General features: G+C 37.7%; 1 gene segment (V, D, J or C); it reads left to right on the top strand.

Annotated features, from left to right (window-relative positions):
- LOC119512815 overlaps window positions 1-21,271 on the top strand; it is a 42,440-nt gene that overhangs the window by 2,684 nt on the left and 18,485 nt on the right. The window contains 1 exon segment of the V gene segment in view: window positions 2,970-2,981. Coding sequence covers window positions 2,970-2,981 — 12 coding nt within the window.

The raw sequence follows: 21,271 nt of genomic DNA, 5'->3' as shown, positions 1-21,271 counted from the left end.
CTCTGCTCTCAGATCTTCCAAGTATATACCCCATAACGAGGTTACAGGACCTTATGACCCCCATGTACTTAGTTTCTTGTGGAACCACCACAGTGACCTCCAGAAAGGCTACACCATTCTACCTCATCAACAGTAAATAGGTACATCCCTCTCTCCATGTTTTCTCCAGCACTTTTGCAGCTATTTATATTTTTACTACAATTTTATGGAGATATATACACATAACATACAATTATCCAGAGTGTACAATCAGTTGTTCATGGTATCATCATATCGTTGTACATTTATTACCGAGTCAGCACGTGAACATATTGATTACTATGAAAAACTTTTTCTTTTTGGTGAATAATAAAAAAGATAGTCATAAAAAGAAAAATAAAGTGTCATACAATGCAATATATTAATAATGACAGAAAACAACACCACTATCAAGAATCCCATATCCCTCCCTTATATCCCCCTCTCATACACATTTAACTTTGGTATATTGCCTTTGTTACATTTAATGTAAGCATATTACTATGCACTGTTGACCATAGACTCCAGTTTTCTTTCATTATGTTTTTTTTCCAAATACCCTCCCATTTTCAACACTTTGCATGGTTGACATTCATTTGTTTTCCCAAGTGTGAGAATATTTTTATATTTGTATATTTAGTAACAGTCATTGACCACTCCAGTTTTTGCCAAGTTATATAGTCCTAGTCTTCAACAGCTGTCTTTATCTCTGGTGTCATACACTCCCCTATCCCACCTCTTTCAGCCTTCCTCACAAACATTTTAGTTCAGTGTACTTACAATATTGTGCTACCATCAGACAGTATTATGCTTTTTCTGGATCTATACAATCAATCCCGCTTGAACATTCTGTCATTCTTCAGGATCAAATACCTGATCTCTACCCTCTATCTCTCTCCTAGTAGCCTGTGTTATCAGCTTTTAATTCTCAAAGTTTGCTCACTAATGTTAGTTCATATTAGAGAAACCATACAGTATTTGTCCTTTGTTTCTGGTTAACTTCACTCAAGATAATGTCCTCCAGGTTCATCCCATGCTATTGTATGTTCCATGTCTTTGTTCTGTCTTACAGCTGCATCATATTCTATCATGTGTATGTACCACACTTTGTTTATCCACTCATCAATTGATGGACATTTGGGCTGCTTCCATCTCTTGGCAATTGTGAATAATGCTGCAATAAACCTACGTTTACAAATGTCCATTTGTGTCTTAATTTTCAGTACCTTTGAGTATATACCTAGCAAAGGAATAGCTGGGTCATATGGCAAATCTATACTTGGCTTCCTGAGGAACCTCCACACTGTCTTCCAGACTGGTTGCACCATTCTACATTCCCACCAGGAATGAATAAGTGCGCCTCTTTCTGCACATACTCTCTAGCATTTGTAATTTTCTATTTTTTGGATAATGGCCATTCTGGTAGTGTAGGATGATATCTCATTATGGCTGTGATTTACATTTCCCTAATAGCCAGTGAAGTTGAGCAATTTTTCATATGTTTTTGAGCCATTTGTTCTTCCTCTTCAGAAAAGTGTCTGTCCATGTCTTTTGCCCATTTTTAAATTGGGTTGTTTGTCTTTTTTTTGTTGATTTGTAGGATTGCTTAATATATTTGGGATATGAAACCCTTATCAGATATGTGATTTCCAAATATCATCTCCCATTGTGATGGCTGCCTTTTCACTTTTTTAGCAAAGTCCTTGAATGTACAAAAGTGTTCGATTTTGAGGAGATCCCATTTGTCTATTTGTGCTTTGGTTGCTCATGCTTTGGGTTTAAGGTATAGGAAACCACCTCTTATTACAAATCTTTAAATATTGCTGTCCTAGTTTGCTAATGCTGGAGAATGCAAAACACCAGAGATGGATAGGCTTTTATAAAACGGGGGTTTATTTCACTACACAGTTACAGTCTTAAGGCCACAAAGTGTCCAAGTTAACACCTCAGCAATTGGGTACCTTCACCGGAGGATGGCCAATGGCATCCTCTAAACCTCTGTTAGCTAGGAAGGCAGCTGGCGTCTGCTCCAAAGCTCCGGCCTCAAAATGGCTTTCTCCCAGGACGTTCCTTTCTAGCAAGCTTGCTTCTCTTCAAAACATCACTCCCAGCTGCACTCCCTTTCCTCCCCTCCAAGTCAGCTCATTTATATAGCTCCACTGATCAAGGCCCACCCCGAATGGGTGGGACCACGCCTCCATGGGAACATCTCATCAAAATTATCTCCCACAGCTGGGTGGGGCACACTCCAAGCAAATCTAACCAACACCGAAACTTCTGCCCCACACAAGACTACAAAGATAATGGCATTTGGGGGACACAATACACTCAAACTGGCACAATTGCCCTATGCTTTCTTCTAAGATTCTTATAGTATTGACCCTTATGTTTAGGTCTTGATTCACTTTGGGTTAATTTTTGTATAAGGTGTGAGACAGGAGTCCTCTTTCATTCTTTTAGAGATGGATATCCATTTCTCCAAACACAATTTGGTGATGAGGCTGCTATACCCCAGTTGCTTTGGCTCAACTGCCTTATCAAAGATCAATTTCCTATAGATGCCAGAGTCTATTTTTAAACACTCAATTTGATTCCATTGGTCAGTATATTTGTCCTTATGCCAGTACCATGCTGTTTTGAGAAACGTAGCTTTGTAAAATGCTTCAAAGTCAGGTACTGGTAGACATCCACTTCATTCCTTTCTATCAAGATTTTTTTGCTATTCAAGGCAGCTTGCCCATCCAAATAAATTTGATTATTGCTTTTTCTATTTCTGCAAAGTAAATTGTTGGGATTTTAATTGGTATTGCATTGAATCTATAAATCAGTTTTGGTATAGTGGACATCTTAATTATATTTAGTCTTCCAATCCATGAACATGGTAGGTTCTTACATTTTTTTAGATCCTGTTCTATTTCTTTCAGTTGTTTCTTGTAGTTTTCTTTGTATAGGTCACTTATGGTGTTCATTAAGTTTGTTCCTAAATACTTGATTCTTTTGGTTGCTATTGTAAGTGGCATTTTTTAAAATTTATTATTCTTGTTGCACATTACTTGTGTATAGGAACACTACAGATTTTTGCATGTTCATCTTGTAGCCTGTCATTTGCTGTATTCATTGATTAGCTCTAAAAGATTTGCTATGGATTTTTCTTGACTTTCTACATATAGATTCATGTCACTTGCAAACAGTGAAAGTTTTACTTCTTCCTCTCCAATTTGGATGTCTTTTATTTCTTTTTCTTGCCTAATTGCTCTAGCTAGAACTTACAGCACAATATTGAATAACAATGGTGAGAGTGGGCATCCCTGTCTTGTTCCTGTTCTTAGAGGGAAAGATTTCAGTCTCTCCCCATTGTGCATATCTGTGGGTTTTTCATATATTGCCTTTAGCATACTGAGAAATTTCCCTTCTATTCCTATGCTTTGAAGTATTTTCATCAAGAAAGGATGTCAAATTCTGTCAAATGTCTTTTCTGCATCAATCAAGATGATCATGTGATTCTTTTGTTTAATTGATTGATAAGGTGTATTACATTAATTGATTTTCTTGTGTTGACCCAGCCTTGCCTACTTGGAATAAACCCCACTTCGTCGTGGTGTATAATTCTTTTAATATGTTTCTGGTTTCTATTTGCAATTATTTTGTTGAGGATTTTTGCATCTATATTCATTAAAGAGATTGGTCTATGATTTTCTTTTTTTGTAGTATCTTTTTCTGATTTTGATACTAGGGTGATATTGGCTTCATAAAATGAGTTCAGTAGCTTTCCCTCCTCTTCAATTTTTTTGAAGATTTTGAGCAGAATTGGTATTAATTCTTTCTTGAATGCTTGGCAGAATTCACATGTGAAGAGACCTGGTTCTGGGCTTTTCTTTTTCAGGAGTTTTTTGATGACTGACTCAGTCACTTAGCTTGTGATTGTTCTGTTGTGGTTGTCTATTTCTTCTCAGGTCAATGTTTGTTGTTTATGCTTTTACAGGAAGTTGTCTATTTTGTGTGAGTTGTCTAGTTTGTTAGCATATAGTTGATCATAGAATCTTGTTATTATTCCTTTATTTCTAAAGGGTCAGTAGTTTTTATGTTTCCTTTCCCATTTCTGATTGTATTTATTTGCATATGCTCTCTCTCTCTTTCTTTCTTTCCTCATATATATATATATATTTAGACTATCTAGGATGCCATCAATTTCATTGATTTTCTTGAAGAACCAGCTTCTGGTTTTATTGATTTTCTCTATTGTTTTCTTGTTCTCAATTTCATTTATTTCTGCTGTAATCTTTGTTATTTCTTTCTTTCTTTTTGCTTTGGGGTTTATTTGCTGTTCTTTCTCTAGTTCCTCCAGGTGCACAGTTAATTCCTCAATATGCATCTCTCTTCTCTTTTAATATAGGCATTTATGGCAATAAAGTTTCCCTCTCAATGCTGCCTCTGTTGCATCCAATTAGTTCTGATATGTTGTGTTTTCATTGTCATTTCCCTCAAGGTATTCACTAATTTCTCTTGTGATTTCTTCATTTACCCACAGGCTTTCTAAGAGTGTGTTGTTTAGTCTGCATATATTTGTGAATTTTATAATCTTTGGCCTGTCATGTATTTCCAACTTCATTCCCTAATTCATGGCTGAATTCTATTGTCCAATTTATTTGCAGTTTCACCCTCCTGTAGACAAGTAGGACAGTGTGAGTATAACAATAATACTGGTATGAAATCAGAGGTGAACTTTCTCTGTAACTGCAGGATCCCATGCCTTCTGGTAATTGCACTAATGTTCTCCAGTTCTAAGAGAGGCCACTCAGCTACATTCCTCATCCCAGTTACTGAGAGAGTAAAAAATAAAAAGTCCTTAGAAATTTTCTATCATGCCCTTTGATGTGAAGAATTAGAGGCAAAGACAGAAATGTATTAACCCAGGTCAACTTGCCTAGTTCATGGCAGAGCTGAGAATTAAACTAGGTCTCTCGACTTCTAATTTTGTGCTTTTTCCACCTTATCACACCATTTCTAGTGTCTGAAGACTGGGACACCACATAGGTTGAAAAATCCCTTATGTATATTTATTATAAAAGTATTATAAATTAATTTATTTATAAGTGATAAGAAATGATTTCTGTTCTTTACAATGAGCTGTAGAAAAATGTGTCTTCCTCTACTCCACTCTAGTCTGTGTTGTGCAAACCATGTCTTCTGAATCATGTCATTTACTCACAGAAATAACAACAAGTTTAGCCATCTATTCTTATGTATTTGGATTTTAATGTAAAGGATTTATGTGAAACATTCTTGTAAAATTTATACCCCAGAAAGTTGTTCCATGACATATGGCTTCACCTTGTCCCCTGTTAGAGCTCCTGGTGTAGCTGGGGGTTCACCTCATCCCAGCTTGGGAAAAGCTTCTGTGGGCAGCAAGAGCACAATGACCAAGGAACCAGTGCAGTATCTGGACTCCCCCAGGAGCAATGTCAGTGGAGCACATGGCAGAGTCAGCTCATGGCAGGACACAGGTGCCTCACTGGACCAGTTCAGCAGCAGGATTTATTGGATGCATAAACCTGGGCCCAGTACTGTAGCCTTCCCAGTGTCTCTATTAAAGTATAATTGTTTTTCTTTTTTCCCAACAAATTTCTAATAAATTACTGTTTTCAATGTATTTGCTGCAGGTAGCCTCTGTCGCTGACATCGTGAAATTGAATACACCATGGAATTTGCAGAGAGGACACTTTGGCAATAGTAATACTTGAGAGTAAAGTAAATATTACTAACATGGAAAGTGATGGAAGAATTCCAGGGCATTTCTCACAGTAATTGATGTTAATTGTCCAAGGGATTTATGACCATATTGAGTCCTCTATTGTACATTCTTGGTCACTAATACCTATGAGGACTTGCACTCTGCAGGGATCCTCATTTCTACACTTTCTGCATGCAACCAAGAGTTTACATTCAAATTATTTTGTCATTAAACTGTGCACATCCCATCATATCTGGTAAATATCCATATGATAAAAATGTTCCTAATTTTAAAGGTCATCCATCACCATCACCCTGAAAATGAGGAAGAGGAAGAGTAAAAGGCAGAATTTCATTTTGGAAGCACTTGATGTCACTTACATTATTCTTGGATATTTTATCATGTTTCCATTCTTATACTAAGATCAGAATGTGCCTACTTTCTTGATAATCTAGTCAAGAATTCCAGTGGTGACTGTGGTGAAATGTGATTAAAACTTAGAGTATTACATTCAACTAAAGTCACCAGCTGCATTAGCCCCTAAAATGAGAGGGGTTTCCTTCCTAGTGGAGACAGCAAAGAAAGAAGGAGGGTAGCATGAGAGAGAATGTGCCTTTAATCTTCACATTTCCACTTTCATTTTTTTCCATCATTCCTTCTGGCTATCCAAGTGGATTTTTCCTCTCCTTTTAAAATAATGTTCATTGCATAAATTCTGGTAATTTATTATTTATTATAATCATGTATTTATGTGTTCACAACCATCGTCACTATTTATAGAAGGACATCTCCATTTCTTCCACAAAGAAGGAGGAAGAGTCAAAGAAGTTAGAGAGACAAAAGAAGAAGTAAAAGAAAGGAAAAATAAAACATGACAGTGGAAAAGCAACAAAAGGAAAAATTGAAATAAACCTAAATAGAATAAGAGTCAGACAACATCACCAATGCCAAGAATCCCATACCTCTACCTTACATCTCCCTATTATAGGCATTTAGCTTTGGTATATTGCCTTTGTTAGGTTAAAGGAAGCATCATGCTATGCATTTGTTAGCTATAGTCTCTAGTTGGCATTCATTATATTTTTCCCCAATACCACCCTATTTTTAATCCTTCGCAAGGTTGAGATTCATTTGTTCTCCCTCATGTAAAAATATATTTGAACATTTTATCACAATTGTTGAGCACTCTAGGTTTCACTGACTTACACAGTCCCAGTCTTAATCTTTCCTCTTTCCTTCTGGTTTCCCATGTGCTCCTAATCTTCCTCTTTCAACCACATTCACAATCACCTTTGTTCAGTGGACTTAAATTGCTGTGACACCATCACCCAAAATTGTGTTCCAAAATTCCCACTCCTGTCTTTTCATATCTGTCTGTAGTGCTCCGTTTAGAATTTCTTCTTGGCAGGTATCTTGTTCACAAATTCTCTCATTGTCTGTTTGTCAGAAAATATTTTAAACTCTCTCTCATATTTGAAGGACAGTTTTGCCAGATACAGGATTGTTGGTTGGTGCTTTTTCTCTTTCAGTATCTTCAATATATCACACCACTTCCTTCTTACCTCCATGGTTTCTACTGAAAAATCTGCACATACTCTTACAAGGTTTATATGCGATGGATCACTTTTCTCTTGCTGCTTTCAGGATTCTGTCTTTGTCTTTGATGTTTGATATCTGATTATTAAGTGTCTTGGCATAGGCCTATTCAGATCTATTCTGTTTGGGGTACACTGTGCTTCTTGGATCTGTAATTTTGTCTTTCATAAGAGATGGGAAGTTTTCATTGAGTATTCCCTCTATTATTGCTTCTGCCCCTTTTCCCTTCTCTTCTCCTTCTGGGACACCCATGACATGCTTCCATGCATTTTATGTTGTCATTCAATTCCTTGAGATGTTCCTCATATTTTTTTATTCTTTGACTTATCTCTTCTTTTGTGTGTAGGACTTCAGTTGTCTTGTTCTCCAGTTCTTGAGTGTTTTCTTCTGCCTCTTGAGATCTGCTGTTGTATGTCTCCACTGCGTTTTTCATCTCTTATGTTTTGCCTTTCATTTCCATGGATTCTGCAAGTAATTTTTTTTTCAGACTTTCAAATTCTACCTCATGTTCACTCAGTTTTCTTTATATCCTTCTACTCTTTAGCATATCTGCTCTGAACTTGATTTGGTTTTTGATGTGATTTAGCATATTTCTTTGAAAGTCTTTAATAGATTCTTCTATACATGTAAGACAATATTTCAACTGTATCTTGATTGAGGTGTAATTTTTTTCCTTTGAATGGGCCATATCTTCATTTTCCCTAGCATAGGTTTTAGTTTACTGCTCTCTAGGCATCTGGTTTCCTTGTTTACCTCAATCAGATTTTCCCAGACCAGAGCAAGTTCTGATCTCAGAATGGGGTTATATTCAGTTTCAAGTTTCCCTGTGGGTGTGTCTTAGAGATTCACAGACTTTCCTGTGAGGTCTCTAGCCACTGTGCTCTTCCTAACCTTCCTGGCTTGTTTTACCTGTCAGTCTGTAAGTTCCTAACTGGTATAAGGAGTTGTGGCCCTTTTAGTTTCTCTTTTGGCTCTTTTCCCCCAGGTTCTGGAGTCTGGTTCTAAAGGGAAGGCAGGTAGTATAGCTGGGCCCCACCTCTTTCCTCTTAAGGAAGATACACCCCCTAGGGAGTTATCTTCTTTATTTGAATAGGTCATTTGTGTCTCTGGCTCTGTTTTGTCCACTGCTGTCTGGGTCAGAGGTCTGTGAACTGAAAATGACAGAGATGCTCTCTGCCAAACCACTCAGGATGAGAGAGAGGAAAAGGGTAAGGAAGCCCCTTTTCAGATCCAGTCCATTGCCCCCCAATTTCACCTGTTGGCCAGGTTTTACCTGGTTTTCTGGGCTCCCACAACCAGGACACAGGTGTCTTCTCACTCTTTAAGGTCAGTCATCACCAAAAGCCTCAGTTTGACTATGTTTGCAGCATATATTCAGCAGTCCTCATTTGTTAATTAAAACCCCCGTTGGAGCTGGGCTGAGCTATATTCACTTGCTCAGAGAGTGGTGCTTTCTACCACAGTGAGGCTTTGCAGCTCAGCATTCCATGGGGGTAATGGGCTCCCAGCACATTTATGCAGTTTTTACTTACAGATTTTATGCTACAATCTCAGGCATTCCTCCTTAACCAGGTAGGTGTATGATGTGTGGACAGTCACAGTTGTCCCCCAGCAGTTATTTCAGATTATTTACTAGTTGTTCCTGGTTGTTTATTTGTTGCTCCAGTGGATTAACTAAATTCCACTCTTCTCTATGCTGCCATCTTGCCCTGTTTATTTAGCCTTTAAACCTATCTATAAATCAGTAAAGACTTCCCCAAGACCTTGGTACCTCAGGAATCTAATTTTTTTTAATGTTCTGGTCCTTCCTCACCTTGAGGACTGGAGTAATTAACTATATCACTCATACCCTGTAATGAGTTGTTCTTATAGATGGGACATAATAATTGTATCTATTTTGGAAGAAAGTTGTGAGGCAAAATGAGTCAATACATGTAAAATACTTGGAGCATTGTTATTTGTTACAGTAGCAACTCACTCTTGGTACTAAAATCTTTATCAGCCATGATTTGAGCAGAGACATAGAAACATATGTTAATAGGTTGACTGAGAGGAATTGGTTTTTGTGATTGTTTGTGCTGACTTGCTTCACTCTTAAAGGCCAACACCTAATTCCTGTCTCCACTGTCCTAATATCACCTTATTTTCCATTGGGCAAATGTCCCTCTTATAAGGGTATATATGATGACATTTAGGGACCAGCCTGATATGCCAGGACAATTCTCCCACTTAAAGATTGTTAACTTAATCACATCTGCAAAGATTTTGCCAAATGGGATAACCTATACAGTTACCAGTATTCAGACATGATTGTATTAGAGGCTTTCTTTCTCATTACCACAAACATCCAAAAATGTACCTTCAAATTTCACAAATCCTCTAGCTACCAATCCAATGGATATTCAGTTTCTCCAATTATTTACCTGCTCTCATCTTAAATATTCTATCCCATCTTTCATTTTCAAACACTGCTCAATAAAGCAGAACCATGATTCTAACTTTTTATATTAAACTCATACTTTTCATTTTTTAGCCTGGTTTGTATTACCTTGATATTTGGATAATAATGATAATGATCATCAGTGATATGCTTTACACATGTGGTTTAATGCTCATAAAATCAAATGCCACTGGGGCTACTTCGTTAATGCTGTGTTGGTTCCAAATACCCAGTCCCAGGCTATGAGGAAAAGTCTGGAAACTTGCTAAAACATAGAGTCCAAATTCTGGGAAATCTGAACAATTTGACTGGACTGTAGTCCAAGAGTCATAGTTTTAAAAAGCATTCCCCTGATTCTGATGTGAATCTAATATGGGAAAAGAGTGATCATCCTTGATGATCATATGACCTTGTGTCATTATTTTCTGTGGTTGAGTTCAATCCTGTGTAAGGTAAGCTGATCTCCCCAGGCTTGTCTGAAACTGTCCTGCTTATATCAGTTGTCCATATATCCTCTCTAGGTTAGAGTTTTTCCCCAAGATTTTAGTTTCTAATAAAATGTTATTATGAAGAGATGCATAAAAGTAAACTAGACTGATTTAAAGACCTTTACTTTTTTTTGTTCCCAGCTTCTACCATGGTCTTAGTTCATGAGATCTATGTGTGGTAGAGAGTCCTCTAAGTTAAACAGGTGCATAAATCTGAGAGAGACTAGCATTTATGGTCCTCACTTTCTCTGGCCCCTTTCCTTTTCATCGTGGTCTGCTAAATCCTCCTTGTCTCAGATGGTGGTGGGTGAACAATGTGATGCTGCCTCTTCTGATACAGCCAATTGTTCTGTGTTTTGTTCTCCTACTTGCACAAAGTGGCCAAGTTGCTACTCAGATGGTGACAAAGTTTCCTAGTAGTGCTGACTCAAAATACCAGACACTGTGTGGCTCAAACAAATGGAAATTTATTGTCTTTCAGTTCTGGAGGTGAGCTGTCTTAAATTCAGGGGTAAGCATGACCATGTTGTCCCTTGACTTAGATCAGAGAAAGTAGAAAACTAAGCAGGTAAGTTTCAAGATGCAGGACCCCAGTAAGGATTAGGAAATTGAGATACCAGGTGTTCTAGTTTCTTAATGCTGCCAATATGGAAAATACCAGAAATGGATTGGCTTTCATGAAAGGGATATATTAAGTTACAAATTTACAGTTCTACAGCCATAAAAGTATCCAAACTAAGGAATCAATGAAAGGATACCTTCACTAAAGAACAGCTGATGGCATCTGATACACCTTGTCAGCTGGGAAGGCACATGGCTGGTGTCTGCTTGCCCTTTGCTCCTGGGTTGTGGTTCAAAATGGCTTTCTCAAAAATATCTCTGGGCTTTTGTCTTTGCTCCTCTCTCTCAGTTCTGGTGCATCCTTGATTATTCTTCCTAGGGTGTTTCCCTCTAAGCATCTGGGGGTCCTCCTTTCTTAGTTTTTCTAGGGCAAACTCTGGGATTCATCCCCAAACATCTCCAAGCATCAGCATCTGTATCAGCTCTTGAGCTCTCTTAAATAGTCCAATGAACTATTCAATACCCACTCTGAGTGTGCTCCACACTTCTATGGAAATTATTCAATCTGAGTTCTGCCCCACAGTTGATTGGATCACATGTCCATGAAAGCATTCAATCAAATGTTCCACCCTAATCAAGAATAATAAGTCTTCTCTGACCAATTGCATTAAAGAATATGGCTTTTCTGGGGGACATAATATATCCAAACAGGCACACCAGGTACCTTGGAAAGTGAGGTACACATGGGGGTGAAACCAGGGTAACTAATTAAAAGCCGATTTAAGAAGAAGTCAGAAAATTATGATGTGAATACACACATACATACATAAGCAGTTAGGTTGAAACCCCTCCCCAGCCTTGTGCAGCTTGATGGCTGTGTTTCCAGCATCCTGAGCAGAAGTCTAGAGGTTGGCTTTCTGGAGAACTTGAAAAGAGGCTCTGGATTTGGGGAGGCCAGGCATAGCATACCCCAGGTGGATTAAAGGACATGCTGCCTGGCTGTGTTGGCTCCCAAAACACCAGTCTCCTCACTCATTTAGCTGCACAACCCTGGGCAAGTTACATAACCACTCTACATTGTAGTTTTTTCCTAAATGTAAAGTGGAGTTCATTCATTAAACACTCATGCATTGTGCCACCTATGCCTTATGTTCTGGACTAAGAATGAGTCAGGCCAAGTTTCCTACCCCTTGAAGCTCATGTTCCAGTGCACAGATGGCAGAGCTGACCTCAGAGGCTTGTTGTGATGATGTTGTGAGTTACTCTATATAAAGGGTTAAGCACAGCACTTGGTACAGTGGCTGAGATTTGTGATGTCAGTTACTATTTTTAAAGTCCTTGCTTCTGGAATCCTGGTGGGAAAATACAGAAGATCTCTCTAGTGTTAGTTGGGTAGAACTTTGGCACATGACAACCCATGCATACAATCCTTCAACAGTAGACTTGACTTTGAAGTTTCTTTTTGTTCAAACTAACTCCTGACTGGTTTATGGAGGGTCAAGATTTGATAAAGACAAAATATGTGTTTGCAAGTCATGGTGGGAACCCATAAAGGGATATTTCCAAGCTAATTTATCTCTGGCCCTTCTTGAAACATTATCTTTGTGAGGTCTGGGTTGAGCACAGTCCATGGTTGTTGCACCTATAGTCACATTAGAATATTTGGGAGAAAGAAAGTACTGTGACAAAGCATTTTAGTCTTAAAACCAAGATATTGCATCATCTCCCAATGTTTTGTCCTACAGAATGGGGATTAGCAATGTCATATATTGATAGAGGGGAGAAATTAACATTAATGGCTCTTTTGCTGGTACTTTTCACACCCAATGTCTCACTTATTTCTCCTCACTACCTTGGGAGGCAGTTTCATTCATTTTACAAACAAGGAATATGGAGTTCAACTAGAGGATGTCATTTGCCCAAGGTCATCTCACTGGTAAGAGGCACCCCAGGGGCTGGTATCCAAACCCAGCTGTCCTACCCATAGCCCCTGAACTCCTTTCAATTCCAGAAACCCAATGAATTCTGTCAAAGCCCTCTCCATAACTGAGTTATAGAAGAAAGGCTCAAAGAATAAACACAGATATCACTCTAATCTGCACTCAGATAGTCAAAAATTATTGTCTTTAAAGAAGATAAAGACTTTCTATTTTAACAGTAAACTCAGTTTGCAGAATGAAACATCAGAATATTGAAATTTAACAGCTTAGTGTTTCCCTCAAACACTTCACTTTGAGAGGTTTTTGGGTAAATGTAGTTATCAAAAATATTTGCTGCTAACTGATGATATAGACTGAGTTCATTCTGAATAGATTACATTCTTGAACATCTATTATAACGCTGGTAATTCCTCTAAGATGAGGTAACTATTCAAGGGGCTTCCTCTTCCAAGAAGCTTCTAAGTCCTTGATATATGAGGAAGAAATCTCTAGATTTGAGTTATTATCTTTGAAACAATGCATGAAGTAAAATATGAGATATTCAAGTGCTACCAGAAATTTATTTTGGACTTTTAATTTTTTAAACATTGGCCATGGCCAACATCCCAACACCAGCCAGTACATTAAAACTGAATAACAAACACAATGTTTGTGAAAAAGAGTCAACCACAGGGTAATCAAATACAATGTTGATTAAAAAAAGCATTTCTCTTACTCATGGTACATAATATCAAATCCACTTGGGAATTAACAGATTTGGACTACCTAATACCAGCTACCAGCACAGATAAAACCATAGTAAGTGGGAAAGTTACACTGAGGTCTTTCCTGGGTGAGAGTGGTGGAGCTAAAGGAAAAAATATAAATACATAAAACCAGAGGCTTTCAGAGTTGGCTGAGGTCAGAATACTGGAAATGGGCTGTATCACAAAACAGGCCATGTAGAACTGGATCCCAACTCTGGCTCTTGACTGGAGAAACTGAGGGGTTAGGACTGGCTTTAAAAGGGGGATTTTGCTCTTTATTCTTTTCATTCCTCTCATTCCAAGTAGCTCATTAGAGAAAGGCTCAGGCATTTTCAACTATCAGCATTGACCCAGGCAAGGGTGGGGTTAAGAGAGTCGGAGAGAAAAAGGAAGAAGTCAAATGAAGGAGTCAATTCCCTAAGGGCCATATCTTCCTTAAGAAAAGAGGATAGCAGGGACCAGCTCAAGTGACACCCCTCCCTCAGAGAATTCAGACTGAATTGGGGGAAATTCAGAGATTGGGGGAAAGAAAACAGAAACAGCTTATGTTTGGCTTCTTATTCACTTTTGGTCCCTGTGAGGGGCAGTGTCTGCTGAGAATTAAAGGCACTTCTCTTTACACTGGTGGGGAGCTGTGGGATGACAAGCACCACCTGCTCTGAATGTTAGGAAAAGCACAGAGAGTAGAGGCTTCACAGGAAAATCTGACAGTATGCTGGGTCTCATTCCCAAGGAATATTGATACTGATTACACCCTCCTCCTAAGGTCTGTTCCTGTTTAGTCTGGGAAAATCTGATTGTGGTAATCAAAGAAGAGAAATGAAATATAATGTTTCAGTGACTGAGAGATTTTAAATGGAGTTGAGAGGTTACTCTGGAGCTTATTCTTATGCATTTCATAGATATACCTTTATAGTTTTCAGTGTGTTAGAAGAGCTAGAAGGAAATACCTGAAACTGTTGAACTGCAGTCCAGTGTCCTTGATTCTTTAAGAAAATCATATAACTTATATGGGTTATACTGTGTGACCATGTGATTGTGAAAACCTTGTGGTTCACACTCCCATTACCAACTGTATAAACAGATGAGTAGAAAAATTGGGACAAAAAGTAAATGAATAATGGTGGGTGGAGGAGTATGGAATATTCTGGGTGATATTTTTTCTTTTCTTCTTTTTATTTTTTGGTGTAATGAAAATGTACAAAAATTGATTGAGGTGATGAATACACAGCTATATGATGATGCTGCAAACAATTAATTGTACACTTTGGATGATTGTATGGGAAGTGAATATATCCCAGAAAAATTGCTTAGAAAATAAAATTTTAAAAAAAATTCCTGGATGTGGGTATCTGGGGATTAGCACTCTCTTTATCAGGCTTGTATACTTTTTGTAATTTTTCTTTGAGTTTGAAAGTATTTCAAAATAAAAAGTTTAACATAAAATAAAAATTTAAAAGATGAAAACAACTACAAAAAAAAAAAACACAAACAAAAAAAAAAGTAAGTGATCTAAAGAAAGGGAGGAGAGGAAAGTCTCTTTCCCTTCTTGCACCTTGGAAAATTCAGTATTTTTTTAAGACTTTTCTTTACTTTTACAGGAGCTTATAGCATTTATTTCAAATCCTATTTTAATATAGGGATTTTGTATATGAATAGGAGGATCACTTTGCAGAAGAAATAGCGTCTTCAAGTTTGCAAATCTTCTCTCAACTGAAACACAGTGGACCAGGAGCCTGAGCATATAGGAGGGTGAAATCATCTTGCAACTTTTCTTTGTCTCTTGAAACCTGTAATCAGAACAATGTCCTTTTTGCTGCATTGCATTGATCAATGCAATTCATAAGACCAATTCAGATTCAAGGAGAAGGGAAACAAATTCTACCACTTTTCAGGAGAAGCTGCAATGGAACATCACGAAAAGCATGGAATGGGGTAGAATATAAAATTGGAAATGGGGATGGTCATAGAGGCTACACTGAGAAGGTATGATTTGAAATTAGGTCTTAATGTTGTGAGGAAATTACAAGGAACTGATCCAGAGATGCTGTACAACCAGGGATAGGAAAAATAATTGAGCAACATATACTCACTAACTGTGCTAGGTAGAAATACTTGTGTTGATTGTAACATTTACATAATATCCCATTTGCTGTCTTGGATCTATCTGAATAGGAGAATCAACTGGAGGGAAAACCCAAAGGGTAATAATCAGTCATGAGAATATAGTAGAACAGGAGCTTGAGTTTTTTGAACTTCTTGCTTGCCTGATGTTACTCTGGCTGCCAACCCCATTTATGGCTCCATTTATGAGGGTTAATTTACGAGGGTCCATTTATGCAGCTCAGATCAACAGGGCTAATCCAGGGTGTTGTCAGAGGGATGTTTCTTCCAAGAACCAGGGAGGATGAAACTGAATTTCTTAGAGCAGTGTTGGGGATTAAAATCCTCTAAGTGTCTCTCTCCTTACTTATAGTATGTATATGAGGAAAGGTGGCACATATCATCTTATATTCTCTAACAACACTAAGATGGAAAAATTATATTTTAGCACCCCTGTTACAGTTGTTAGAGTGAGACATAGATTCATAACAAAACACTATTTAAAATAGAATATGTAGAATTTTTTCTAATATTCAATTCAGAGTCTAAAATGTTTGCAGATAGAATTCTCTCCCATGATGGCAGCAGTCGAGGCCTCCAAACTTCAGTATCTCATGAGTGGTGTCCAGCATTGATTGTCCCCCAGGACTGTCTGTTATCCATCAGTGATTGGAGTAGGATCACAATAATTTACTTTCTGTGATGCTCTAGACTCTGTTGATGCCATCTATCTCCCAGTATATTTTCTAGAGCATGTTCCTTGAACTTCTGATCAAATCTGTAAGCCACATGACATTCATTTTTTTTTTTTTTTTGTTTTTTTTTGCATTTTTTTTAATCATCATTTTATTGAGATATATTCACATACTACGCAGTCATACAAAACAAATTGTACTTTCGATTGTTTACAGTACCATTACATAGTTGTACATTCATCACCTAAATCAATCCCTGACACCTTCATTAGCACACACACAAAAATAACAAGAATAATAATTAGAGTGAAAAAGAGCAATTGAAGTAAAAAAGAACACTAGGTACCTTTGTCTGTTTGTTTGCTTCCCCTACATTTCTACACATCCATCCATAAACTAGACAAAGTGGAGTTTGGTCCTTATGGCATTCCCAATCCCACTGTCACCCCTCATAAGCTACATTTTTATACAACTGTCTTCGAGATTCATGGGTTCTGGGTTGTAGTTTAATAGTTTCAGGTATCCACCACCAGATACCCCAATTCTTTAGAACCTAAAAAAGGTTGTCTAAAGTGTGCGTAAGAGTGCCCACCAGAGTGATCTCTCGGCTCGTTTTGGAATCTCTCTGCCACTGAAGCTTATTTCATTTCCTTTCACATCCCCCTTTTGGTCAAGAAGATGTTCTCCGTCCCACGATGCCGGGTCTACATTCCTCCCCGGGAGTCATATTCCACGTGGCCAGGGAGATTCACTTCCCTGGGTGTCTGATCCCACGTAGGGGGGAGGGCAGTGATTTCACCTTTCAAGTTGGCTTAGCCAGAGAGAGAGGGCCACATCTGAGCAACAAAGAGGCATTCAGGAGGAGACTCTTAGGCACAAATACAGGGAGGCCTAGCCTCTCCTTTGCAGCAACCGTCTTCCCAAGGGTAAAACTTATGGTAGAGGGCTCAACCCATCAAACCACCAGTCCCCTATGTCTGTGGTCATGTTAGCAACCATGGAGGTGGGGTAGGCGAATACCCCTGCATTCTCCACAGGCTCCTCAAGGGGGCACTACATCTTTTTTTTTTTTTTTTTCCTTGTTTGTCTTTTTTCTTTTCTTTCTTTTTTTTTTTTTAACTTTCCCTTCTTTTTTCAAATCAACTGTATGAGAAAAAAAAAGTTAAAAAGAAAACAAACATACAATAAAAGAACATTTCAAAGAGACCATAGCAAGGGAGTAAGAAAAAGACAACTAACCTAAGATAACTGCTTAACTTCCAACATGTTCCTACTTTACCCCAAGAAAGTTACATAATATAGCAACATTTCAGTGAACTTGTTCCTACTACATCCATCAGAAATTAACAGACCATAGTCATTTCTGGGCATCCCCAGAACGTTAAATAGCTTATCTGTTCTTCTTGGATTATTGTTCCCCCTTCCTTAATTGCTCTCTACTGCTAGTTCCCCTGCATTCTACATTATAAACCATTTGTTTTACATTTTTCAAAGTTCACATTAGTGGTAGCATATAATATTTCTCTTTTTGTGCCTGGCTTATTTCGCTCAGCATTATGTCTTCAAGGTTCATCCATGTTGTCATATGTTTCACCAGATCGTTCCTTCTTACTGCCGCGTAGTATTCCATCGTGTGTATATACCACATTTTATTTATCCACTCATCTGTTGAAGGACATTTGGGTTGTTTCCATCTCTTGGCAATTGTGAATAGTGCTGCTATGAACATTGGTGTGCAGATATCTGTTCGTGTCACTGCTTTCCGATCTTCCGGGTATATACCAAGAAGTGCAATCGCTGGGTTGAATGGTAACTCTATATCTAGTTTTCTAAGGAACTGCCAGACTGACTTCCAGAGTGGCTGAACCATTATACAGTCCCACCAACAGTGAATAAGAGTTCCAGTTTCTCCACATCCCCTCCAGCATTTGTAGTTTCCTGTTTGTTTAATGGCAGCCATTCTAACCGGTGTTAGATGGTATCTCATTGTGGTCTTAATTTGCATCTCTCTAATAGCTAGTGAAGCTGAACATTTTTTCATGTGTTTCTTGGCCATTTGTATTTCCTCTTCAGAGAACTGTCTTTTCATATCTTTTGCCCATTTTATAATTGGGCTGTCTGTACTATTGTCATTGAGTTGTAGGATTTCTTTGTATATGCAAGATATCAGTCTTTTGTCAGATACATGGTTTCCAAAAATTTTTTCCCATTGAGTTGGCTGCCTCTTTACCTTTTTGAGAAATTCCTTTGAGGTGCAGAAACTTCTAAGCTTGAGGAGTTCCCATTTATCTATTTTCTCTTTTGTTGCTTGTGCTTTGGGTGTAAAGTCTAGGAAGTGGCCTCCTAATACAAGGTCTTGAAGATGTTTTCCTACATTATCTTCTAGGAGTTTTATGGTACTTTCTTTTATATTGAGATCTTTGGTCCATTTTGAGTTAATTTTTGTGTAGGGGGTGAGGTAGGGGTCCTCTTTCATTCTTTTGGATATGGATATCCAACTCTCCCCTGCCCCATTTGTTGAAAAGACCATTATGGCTCAGTTCGGTGACTTTGGGGGCCTTATCAAAGATCAGTCGGCCATAGATCTGAGGGTCTATCTCTGAATTCTCAATTCGATTCCATTGATCTATATGTCTATCTTTGTGCCAGTACCATGCTGTTTTGGCAACTGTGGCTTTATAATAAGCTTCAAAGTCAGGGAGTGTAAGTCCTCCCACTTCGTTTTTCTTTTTTAGAGTGTCTTTAGCAATTCGAGGCATCTTCCCTTTCCAAATAAATTTGATAACTAGCTTTTCCAAGTCTGCAAAGTAGGTTGTTGGAATTTTGATTGGGATTGCATTGAATCTGTAGATGAGTTTGGGTAGAATTGACATCTTAATGACATTTAACCTTCCTATCCATGAACATGGAATATTTTTCCATCTTTTAAGGTCCCCTTCTATTTCTTGTAGAGTTATGTAGTTTTCTTTGTCTAGGTCTTTTACATCTTTGGTTAAGTTTATTCCTAGGTACTTGATTTTTTTAGTTGCTATTGAAAATGGTATGTTTTTCTTGAGTGTCTCTTCAGTTTGTTCATTTCTAGCATATAGAAACATTACTGACTTATGTGCATTAACCTTGTATCCCGCTACTTTGCTAAATTTGTTTATTAGCTCTAGTAGGTGTATCGTTGATTTCTCAGGGTTTTCTAGATATAAGATCATATCATCTGCAAACAATGACAGTTTTACTTCTTCTTTTCCAATTTGGATGCCTTTTATTTCTTTGTCTTGCCGGATTGCCCTGGCTAGCACTTCCAGCACAATGTTGAATAACAGTGGTGACAGCGGGCATCCTTGTCTTGTTCCTGATCTTAGAGGGAAGGCTTTCAGTCTCTCACCATTGAGTACTATGCTGGCTGTGGGTTTTTCATATATGCTCTTTATCATGTTGAGGAAGTTTCCTTCAATTCCTACCTTTTGAAGTGTTTTTATCAAAAAGGGATGTTGGATTTTGTCAAATGCTTTTTCAGCATCTATTGAGATGATCAATTGATTTTTCCCTTTCGAGTTTTTAATGTGTTGTAATACATTGATTGTTTTTCTTATGTTGAACCATCCTTGCATGCCTGGAATGAACCCCACTTGGTCATGGTGTATGATTTTTTTAATGTGTCTTTGGATTCGATTTGCAAGTATTTTGTTGAGGATTTTTGCATCTATATTCATTAGGGAGATTGGCTGGTAGTTTTCCTTTTTTGTAGCATCTTTGCCTGGTTTTGGTATTAGATTGATGTTAGCTTCATAAAATGAGTTAGGTTGTGTTCCATTTTCTTCAATGTTTTGAAAGAGTTTGAGTAAGATTGGTGTCAGTTCTTTCTGGAAAGTTTGGTAGAATTCCCCTGTGAAGCCATCTGGCCCTGGGCATTTATTTGTGGGAAGATTTTTGATGACTGATTGGATGTCTTTGCTTGTGATGGGTTGGTTGAGGTCTTCTATTTCTTCTCTGGTCAGTCTAGGTTGTTCATATGTTTCCAGGAAATTGTCCATTTCTTCTACATTATCCAGTTTGTTGCCATACAGTTGTTCATAGTATCCTCTTATAATTTTTTTAATTTCTTCAGGATCTGCAGTTATGTCACCTTTTTCATTCATTAATTTGTTTATATGGGTCTTCTCTCTTTTTGATTTTGTCAGTCTAGCTAGGGGCTTGTCAATCTTGTTGATCTTCTCAAAGAACCAACTTTTGGTGATATTTATCCTTTCTATTGTTTTTTTGTTCTCTATGTCATTTATTTCTGCTTTAATCCTTGTTATTTCTTTTCTTGTACTTGGTTTAGGATTGGTTTGCTGTTCATTTTCTAGCTTCTTCAGTTGATCCATTAGTTCTTTGATTTTGGCTCTTTCTTCCTTTTAATATATGCGTTTAGTGCTATAAATTTCCCCCTTAGCACTGCTTTTGCTGCATCCCATAGGTTTTGGTATGTTGTGTTCTCATTTTCATTCGTCTCTATATATTTAGCAATTTCTCTTGCTATTTCTTCTTTAACCCACTGATTGTTTAGGAGTGTGTTGTTTAACCTCCAGGTATTTGTGAATTTTCTAAGTCTCTGATGGTTATTGACTTCTAATTGTATTCCATTGTGGTCAGAGAATGTGCTTTGAATAATTTCAATCTTTTTAAATTTATTGAGGCTTGTTTTATGTCCCAGCATATGATCTATTCTGGAGAAAGTTCCGTGAGCACTAGAAAAGTATGTGTATCCTGGTGATTTGGGATGTAATGTCCTGTAGATGTCTGTTAAATCTAATTCATTTATCAGATTGTTTAGGTTTTCAGTTTCCTTATTGGTCTTCTGTCTGGTTGATCTATCTATAGGAGAGAGTGATGTGTTGAAGTCTCCCACAATTATTGTGGAAACATCAATTGCTTCCTTAGTTTTGCCAATGTTTCTCTCATGTATTTTGTGGCACC

The sequence above is a fragment of the Choloepus didactylus genome, chromosome 17 (genome assembly GCF_015220235.1).
Source record: "Choloepus didactylus isolate mChoDid1 chromosome 17, mChoDid1.pri, whole genome shotgun sequence".
Classification (NCBI taxonomy): domain Eukaryota; kingdom Metazoa; phylum Chordata; class Mammalia; order Pilosa; family Megalonychidae; genus Choloepus; species Choloepus didactylus.
Note: the sequence above shows the minus strand (reverse complement) of the source record. Positions and strands in the feature narration are given on the sequence as shown.